At 42.3% G+C, this 10,000-nt stretch overlaps 1 protein-coding gene across 6 annotated transcripts in view; it reads left to right on the top strand.

Annotated features, from left to right (window-relative positions):
• LOC143281909 (dorsal-ventral patterning protein tolloid-like) overlaps nt 1-10,000 on the top strand; it is a 30,537-nt gene that overhangs the window by 4,998 nt on the left and 15,539 nt on the right. For 5 of the 6 annotated variants that reach the window (XM_076587201.1, XM_076587198.1, XM_076587200.1 and 2 more), the window contains exons 3-5: nt 3,676-3,763; nt 5,687-5,823; nt 8,824-9,102. In XM_076587201.1, the coding sequence (XP_076443316.1) occupies nt 3,676-3,763; nt 5,687-5,823; nt 8,824-9,102 (504 nt within the window). The remainder of the gene's footprint in view (nt 1-3,675; nt 3,764-5,686; nt 5,824-8,823; nt 9,103-10,000) is intronic. The other variant, XM_076587202.1, reaches the window with a different exon arrangement.

The raw sequence follows: 10,000 nt of genomic DNA, 5'->3' as shown, positions 1-10,000 counted from the left end.
AAAAGAAAGAAAAAAAGATAAGCTTACATAAATAAATAAATAAATAATAATTATGATATATAAAAAAAGAGGTAGCAGTAATGAAAAAAAAGACAAAAAAAGACAACAATGATGATAAATAGGCAAATAAATGTAAAACATGAAGACACACATTCACACATACACCCACACATGCATAACAGATATGCACCAAACACGCAGTTTCACAGATATGAAAGCACAGTATGGGCTTCAGTGTTACCAGTGCTGTTTCAAATCTGCGCAGCTCCTGTCAGTGTGTCGGTCTTGGACCTCTCTACACTGAAGATGGCGGCAAGGTACTGAAACGGCTTCACTGTTTGCTGCTGCTGATGGCTGACTTTGATCTTGGTCTTGATTGGGTCCTTCTTGCTGTTTCGTCTTCTTATCACTATACGTGGTTGATGTTTCGTCCAAATAGTTCACCATCTTTAAGAATACACACACACACACACACACACACACACACACACACACACACACACACACACAATGTTCACTGTTCCATTACACGCCATGTACAATATTAACACACATTGCACAATGTTCACTGTTCCATCACACACCATGTACAATATCAACACACCTTGCACAATGTTCACTGTTCCATTACACACCATGTACAATGTTAACACACCTTGCACAATGTTCAATGTTCCATTACACACCATGTACAATGTTAACACACCTTGCACAATGTTCAATGTTCCATTACACACCATATACAATATTGACACACCTTGCACAATGTTCACTGTTCCATTACAACTCATGGACAATATTGACACACCTTGCACAATGTTCACTGTTCCTTTACACACTATGTACAATATCAACACACCTTGCACAATGTTCACTGTTCCATTACACACCATGCACAATGTTAACACACTATGTACAATATTGACACACCGTGCACAATGTTCACTGTTCCATTACACACCATGTACAATATTGACGCACCTTGCACAATATTCAATGTTCCATTATACACCATGTACAATATTAACACACCATGTACAATATCAACACACCTTGCACAATGTTCACTGTTCCATTACTCACCATGTACAATATTGACACACCTTGCACAATGTTCACTGTTCCATTACACACCATGTACAATATCAACACACCTTGCACAATGTTCACTGTTCCATTACACACCATGTACAATATCAACACACCTTGCACAATGTTCACTGTTCCATTACACACCATGTACAATGTTAACACACCTTGCACAATGTTCAATGTTCTATTACACACCATGTACAATGTTAACACACCTTGCACAATGTTCACTGTTCCATTACACACCATGTACAATATTAACACACCTTGCACAATATTCAATGTTCCATTACACACCATGTACAATATTAACACACCTTGCACAATGTTCAATGTTCCATTACACACCATGTACAATATTGACACACCTTGCACAATGTTCACTGTTCCATTACACACCATGTACAATATCAACACACCTTGCACAATGTTCAATGTTCCATCACACACCATGTACAATATCAACACATCTTGCACAATGTTCAATGTTCCATTACACACCATGTACAATATTAACACACCTTGCACAATGTTCAATGTTCCATTACACACCATGTACAATATCAACACACCTTGCACAATGTTCACTGTTCCATTACACACCATGTACAATATCAACACACCTTGCACAATGTTCACTGTTCCATTACACACCATGTACAATATCAACACATCTTGCACAATGTTCAATGTTCCATTACACACCATGTACAATATCAACACATCTTGCACAATGTTCACTGTTCCATTACACACCATGTACAATATCAACACATCTTGGACAATGTTCAATGTTCCATTACACACCATCAACACACCTTGCACAATATTCAATGTTCCATTACACACCATGTACAATATTAACACACCATGTACAATATCAACACACCTTGCACAATGTTCACTGTTCCATTACACACCATATACAATATTGACACACCTTGCACAATGTTCACTGTTCCATTACACACCATGTACAATATTGACACACCTTGCACAATGTTCACTGTTCCATTACACACCATATACAATATTGACACACCTTGCACAATGTTCACTGTTCCATTACACACCATGTACAATATTGACACACCTTGCACAATGTTCACTGTTCCATTACACACCATATACAATATTGACACACCTTGCACAATGTTCAATGTTCCATTACACACCATGTACAATATCAACACATCTTGCACAATGTTCAATGTTCCATTACACACCATGTACAATATCAACACACCTTGCACAATGTTCACTGTTCCATTACACACCATGTACAATATCAACACATCTTGCACAATGTTCAATGTTCCATTACACACCATGTACAATATCAACACATCTTGGACAATGTTCAATGTTCCATTACACACCATCAACACACCTTGCACAATATTCAATGTTCCATTACACACCATGTACAATATTAACACACCATGTACAATATCAACACACCTTGCACAATGTTCACTGTTCCATTACACACCATATACAATATTGACACACCTTGCACAATGTTCACTGTTCCATTACACACCATGTACAATATTGACACACCTTGCACAATGTTCAATGTTCCATTACACACCATATACAATATTGACACACCTTGCACAATGTTCACTGTTCCATTACACACCATGTACAATATTGACACACCTTGCACAATATTCACTATGATGGGTGGGGGTGGGGAGGGGGAGGGGGAGGCGTTCGGCTTTGTTCATGCCTTGTATGATCTTTTTGCTGACTTCTTCGTATTCTGCTAGGGTTTTGTTGTTGTTGTTGTTGTTGTGTTGTTGTGTACCTGGCGTTCTTTGTCGATCGAATGACACCGACATAAGCACCAACAGCAAAAGAACCCCCCCCCCCAAAAAAAAAAAAAACAACAACAACAAACAACAACAACAAAAAAACAACAACAACAACAACAGCCGCTTACCACAGTTTCAGTTTCAGTAGCTCAAGGAGGTGTCACTGCGTTCGGACAAATCCATATACGCTACACCACATCTGCCAAGCAGATGCCTGACCAGCAGCGTAACCCAACGCGCTTAGTCAGGCCTTGAGGGGAAAAAAAGGGTGAATAAATAATAGATAAGCTTACATAAATAAATAAATAAATAATAATTATAATATAAAAAAGGTAGTAGTAATAAAAAAAAAGAAGAAGATAACAATGATGATAAATAAGCAAATAAATGTAAAACATGAAGACACACATTCACACATACACCCACACATGCATAACAGATATGCACCAAACATGCAGTTTCACAGATATGAAAGCACAGTTAAATACATATAAACGTACATGAGCTCCAACACACACACACACACACACACACACACACACACATTACCCTGCACCTCCTCTACCCCCCTCCTCCACACACTCATTTCTAGTCTACGTATCGCAGCTTCCACGGCACACACACACACACACACACACAGATGAACACTTACTTGTACAAGCACACACACATATGCCCATATCTCCCACCCCCAACCCCACACACATACCACAAACAAATTCAACGTCAAATAGCAACATCAGTCTCATCATTGTGGTGACAGGATCCGCAGCTGTGCTTCATTCTTGGTTTTTGGAACTCGGTCGCACCAAAGTTCTGACGTCACCCAACTACCCGCTGCCCTACAACGTGTAAGTACGGGTGGATGGGTGGGGGTTTGGGGAAGGAAGGAGAGGTTGGGGGGTGGCGGGGGATCCGGATTGGAGAAAGAAAGGGTCTGTGTGTGGGGGGAGGGGGGAGGGGTGGTGCGAGGGGTGGGGGGTGGGGGGGGGGGGGGTAAGCGGGAAGTGTCATCGTAGTCGGATAGTGAGACAGGCACTCTTTGGAGCTGTACAACGCAAAGTGTTTCTCACAATACAATACAATACAATACAATACAATACAATACTATACCATCCAATGCAATGCGGTGCAATGCAATGCAATTCAATGCAGTACTAACCAATTCGATGTCTCTTTATCAACCCATCACAGGGGACATTTTTGTTTCTGCTCGGACATACATGTACATTACGAATCGCATAAACACAAGGATAAGAACGTACAGACATAAACAAACGCGTGAAATAAAATGGCATGAAAAACATTAAAAAAAAAGATCTTTAACCACGCGCACGCACACACACACACACGCACACGCACACATGCATGCACACGCGCACGGACACACATACACACACACACACACATGCATGCACGCGCGCGCGCGCTCGCACACACGCACACACACACACACACACACACCGATACCGATACCTTTTGGTTTACGGTAAAATTATATAATGGTGTTTTGAGGACGGTATGCAAGAGCATCAGTTTTTATAATGTGGCCAGCACGGGTGCATGTGTGTGTGTGTGTGTGTGTCTGTGTGTGTGTGTGTGCCGTTACACATAATATTGCTATTTGCTCTATTCACGTAACTTTTCATGACTGGTATGTTACCACCACACCCACCCCGATCCCCAAACCTCTTATGTGTGTGTGTGTGTGTGTGTGTGTGTGTGTGTGTGTGTGTGTGTGTGTGTGTGTGTGTGCCGTTACACATAATATTGCTATTTGCTCTATTCACGTAACTTTTCATGACTGGTATGTTACCACCACACCCACCCCGATCCCCAAACCCCTGATCTGTGTGTGTGTGTGTGTGTGTGTGTGTGTGTGTGTGTGTGTGTGCCGTTACACATAATATTGCTGTTTGCTCTATTCACGTAACTTTTCATGATTGGTATGTTACCACCACACCCACCCCGATCCCCAGACCTCTGATCTGTGTGTGTGTGTGTGTGTGTGTGTGTGTGTGTGTGTGTGTGTGTGTGTGTGTTTCTCTCTTTCTCTCTGTGTGCATCAGCATCTGTTTTTCTGTCATCGTCTGTCATTTATTTCCCCATGCCTTCTGGTGTCTCATCAACGTTTTCAACTGCTGCATGTGCATGCATTGTTTAAAAAAAATATGAGAGATTATGAGACCGGGCTTTGGGCTGGAACCATCATCCTTGAGCATTCGAGACTAATCACCCAACCAACCAACCAACCAACCAACCACCCAACCAACTAATCAATCAATCAATCAAGCAATCAATCAACCAATCAACCTATCAATCAATGTCTCTATCTCTCTCATTCACGCCAGTTTCTTAATCAGTTTTATGGGTGGTGGTAGTGGTGGTGGTGGTGGTTGTGGTGTGTGTGTGTGTGTGTGTGTGTGTGTGTGTGTGTGTGTGTGTGTGTGTGTGTGTGTGTGTGTGTGTGTGTGTGACTCAAGACTCTGAAGACTCAATCTATTTGTCTTAAAATCCATCAAAGGAATTACTTTGTGCTCTGTGTGTGTGTGTGTGTGTGTGTGTGTGTGTGTGTGTGTGTGTGTGTGTGTTCACGCGCGCACGCGTGTGCCTGTGTGCATGCATGCGTGTGTGTGGGTGTGCGTGTGTGTGTGTGTGCATAAATGTGCGTGCGTGTGCATGCGTGTATGTGTGTGTGTGTGCATGTGTGTGGGTGTGTGCATGTGTGTGGGTGTGTGTGTGTGTGTGCGTGTGCGTGCGTGCGTGCAAATCAGCAACCAGGACTGTGAGTGGAGAATCAGCACAGTAATCAGCAGACAGGAATCCTTCCTGGTCCGCATTCGCGTGGTGGACATAGACCTGGAGCCATCCCCGAACTGCTCCCGAGACAGCCTGTCCTTCTACAATGCAGGTTGTGTGTGGGCCTGCTTCGTTCGTTTGTTTCGTGTGGAAAGTGGGTGGACATCGTGTTGTTGGTCTTCTATGGTTTGTGTGAGGCTGTCGGCGAAGGTATGATCTGATTCGCAGTATTATGTTAAAATACAATTCTGTGGGCACCGCGCCGGCTTTGGTTGTTTTTTGTCTCTGCTGAAGATTAGGCACTATCTTAAAAAAAAACTAACAAAAAACAACAACAACAAACAAACAAAACAAACAAACAATAAACTAACAAAAACAAACAAACAAAAACAAAACAACAACAATAAAACTAACTAAAAAACAAAACAAAACAAAACAAAAAAACAAAAACAAAAACAAAAAAAATCAAGACAATAAAACTAACAAAAAAAGAAAAGAAAAAAAACAACAACAACAAAACAACAACAACAACAACAAACAAACAAACAAACAAAAACAAAACCACTCTGCTAATTATTGTTGTGATGATGACTGCCATTGTCATTATTGATGCTGTTGTTGTGGCGGTGGTTGTTATCGTTGTTGTTGTTGTTGTCGTTGTGGTTATTACCATTATTATAACATTATTGTTGTTATTAGTTGTTGTTGGAGGGGGCCTCACTCCCCGCCAAGTGTGAATGAGCAGTATTTTTGATTGTGTGCTATTTACGATTGCGTGCTATGACTTGTGTGTGTGTGTGTGTGTGTGTGTGTGTGTGTGTGTGTGTGTGTGTGTGTGTGTGTGTGTGTGTGTGTGCGTGTGTGTGTGTGTGTGTGTGCCCGTGTGTATTGTGGCTGTGTGTATAAGGGGGTCAGGGGGGGGGGGGGGGGGCGAGAGGAGAGGAGGTTAGTGGTGAATAATTTGTAATGATGTTTGGTATCTTGTGTTCAATTCTTCCTTTTTTTGATATTTACATAATTATGTGTTCTGTTTGTAAACGCCCAGGGCTTATTTTCAAGATTAGGTGTGAATGTTCATAATAATAATAATAATAATAATAATAATAATAATAATAATAATAATAATAATGATGATGATGATGATGATGATCCTGTGTCGGATGTCATCAGTCATCATGCGATGTCGCATGAGAGCTTTGCTGATGACACACAACTTTATCAGTCGGCTTCCATAGCTGAATTTGATGCACTGGTGACTCAAACACAGGAGTGCATTGCTGGCCTAAAGGACTGGATGACTCTCAACAAGCTGCAATTAAATGATGATAAGACTGAATTTATGATAACCTGTCCAAAGAAGTTTCGTCAACATCCTTCCTTTCCTGACTCTGTTCTGATCAATAGCACACCTGTTTCACTTTCTCCCTCTGTTCGCAGTCTTGGTGTAATCCTGGACCAGTCTCTTTCCTTCCAACAGCACATTTCGAATATCTGTAAAGTTGCCTATTTGGAACTGCGTAGAATCAGCTCTATCCGCCACTATCTCTCAACCGATGCAACCAAGACACTTGTATGCTCTCTGGTTCTCTCAAGATTGGATTACTGCAACTCTCTTTTGGCCGGCCTTCCCAAATACCTGTTAGACAGACTCCAAAGAATTCAGAATAACGCTGCCAGACTCATTTGCAGAGCTTCTAAATTTGACCATGTTTCTCCTCTCCTTCAGTCTCTCCACTGGTTGCCTGTTTCTGATCGAATAGACTATAAGCTATCCACTCTGACCTTTTCTGCAGTCAACGGATCTGGCCCCAAATATCTTTCTGAACTCATCCATATCTATACCCCTTCTCGCCAGCTCCGTTCTTCCTCTGATACTCGACTTCTCAGGATACCTCACGTCAGAAGTAAGACCTATGGACACAGATCGTTTTCTTTTCAATCGCCAAAGACGTGGAACAAGCTCCCTGATAACCTCCGTCATTCTGATTCCCTCGCATCTTTTAAATCTCGTCTCAAAACTCACCTTTTCCCTCAGCAATAAGTTCAATTGTGGCAGGTCCACAACTACATGCATGTATATGAATGTGTATTGTGTGTGCGTGTGTCTATGTAAGTTTGTGCCTGCCTATGTGTGCGTATGTGTTAGGGTAGCTGTTAGATACACATGTATGTTAAAATGTATGTATGCAGTGTGCGTGTGTGTGTGTGCGTGCGTGCGTGTGTGTGTGTGTGTGTGTGTGTGGTCACATTTTGGTGTGTGCATGTAACATAGATATAATGTTTTATGTTATCAAAAGCGTTTTTGTAAAGCACCTAGAGCAGATTTCTGGATAGTGTGCTATATAAGTATCCATTATTATTATTATTATTATTATTATTATTATTATAATCATCATCATCATCATCATCATCATAGATACACACCTGACGTCGGTTGGGGAAGGCTAGAACGGTCGAAGGACAAGATAGGGCACCGCCTTCTTAAGCCGAGTCCGTCATGGACACAGTGGACAGCAATTCACCGGTCCGATGGCAGCAAAAGCCAACGGGACATTGAAACGTTTTAGGACGGGCGCAACAGCCGAGTGCTTTAAAGCGTTGGACTTTCAATCTGAGGGTCCCGAGTTCGATTCTCGGTAACGGCGCCTGGTCGGTTAAGGTTGGAGATTTTTCCGATCTGCCAGGTCAACACATGTGCCGACCTGTTTAGTACCTGAACCCCCTTCGTGGGTATACGCAAGCAGAAGATCACATACGCACGTTAAAGATCCTGTAATCCATGTCAGCGTTTGGTGGGTTATGGAAACAAGAACATACCCAGCATGCACACCCCAGAAAACGGAGTATGGCTGCCTACATGGCGGGGTAAAAACGGTCATACACGTAAAAGCCCACTCGTGTACATATAAGTAAACGCAGGAGTTGCAGCCCACGAAAGAAGAAGAAGAAGAAGAAATGCTTTAATCATAACTTCTTTTTTCTTCCTTTTTTACTTATAAATCAGAATGGATAATTTTTCTCTCTTTATAAAAAAAATCTATTTTATTTATTTATAATTTATTTATTTTTTATTTATTTATTTTATTATTATTATTATTATTATTTGCATCAGGCTGGCTTGCTGAAGACGAGCTCTTCGCGAGGCTGTGTGGCCGACAACACCAGTGGGACTACTTCTTCAGTTTCGGTCGCGTCATGTCTGTGGTGTTCCGGTCCGATGGTTCCCGTACTGGCAGGGGGTTCAAGCTGGAGCTGAGGGTGGTCAGTCACCGAGGAGACATCCCCACCACCTCCACAGCGCTCGTCCCGACTGCTGGCAGTAACGCTTCTTCTTCTTCTGCTGCTGCTGCTGCTGCCACTCCTGGTGGTGGTGGTGGTGGTGGTGGCTTCCGTGAGTGTGGCTGTGGGGTGCGGCAGGGTGGGTGTGGATGGGAGAGGCGGTGGTATTTGATGGGGGGGTGGGGGGTAGTGAAATGTATCTAGGCTACGGTATTTGTGGTAAATTGTTGGACTGGATAAAAGACTTCTTATATGAGAGAACACAGTATGTATCAGTAGGGACGGAGTCATCGTGTCCTGTTAAGGTGAGTAGTGGTGTTCCTCAAGGCAGTGTCTTGGGGCCCACACTCTTTCTATATTATATAAATGACATGCCTGATATACTAGACTGTTTTGTGAAAATCTTTGCAGATGATACAAAGATCTATGAGGAAGTAGATTCTGATGTTGGTAGATTGAAGTTACAAGTTAGTATTGATAATTTAGTACACTGGACTGATAAATGGCAAATTAAATTTAATAGCAATAAATGTAAAGTTTTACACGTAGGCAGAAATAATCCACATTATAAGTATTATATGGATGGTGCGGACTTGCAGGAGAATTCATCGGAGAGAGATCTTGGAGTCATTGTTGCCTGCACGCCTTGATATTGATATGATATGATATGATATGATAGGCTCATGACGCAGGAAGCTTACTATGACGTATAAGACGAATGACGTACAAGATGAATGACGGATAATACGAATGACGTGGAAATTGGGCGCTGGATTACGGCACTGGGAAACCGACATGATCGCTTCAATGCAAGGGGGGGGGGGGGGGGGGTGTGGCTAAGGTGGTGGTGGAAGGGGGGTAGGAAGTGGTAGATGGGGAGATCGTGTGAGGTGTGGGGGTTATGTCAGAGAGAGAGACAGACAGACAGAAAGACAGAGTGACACAGACAGACACATTTACAGATTAACACACACACACACACACACAGGCACAGAGAGAGTGGGGTGGGG

The sequence above is a fragment of the Babylonia areolata genome, chromosome 5 (genome assembly GCF_041734735.1).
Source record: "Babylonia areolata isolate BAREFJ2019XMU chromosome 5, ASM4173473v1, whole genome shotgun sequence".
Classification (NCBI taxonomy): Eukaryota; Metazoa; Mollusca; class Gastropoda; order Neogastropoda; family Buccinidae; genus Babylonia; species Babylonia areolata.
This window is presented reverse-complemented; position numbering and strand designations above follow the sequence as displayed.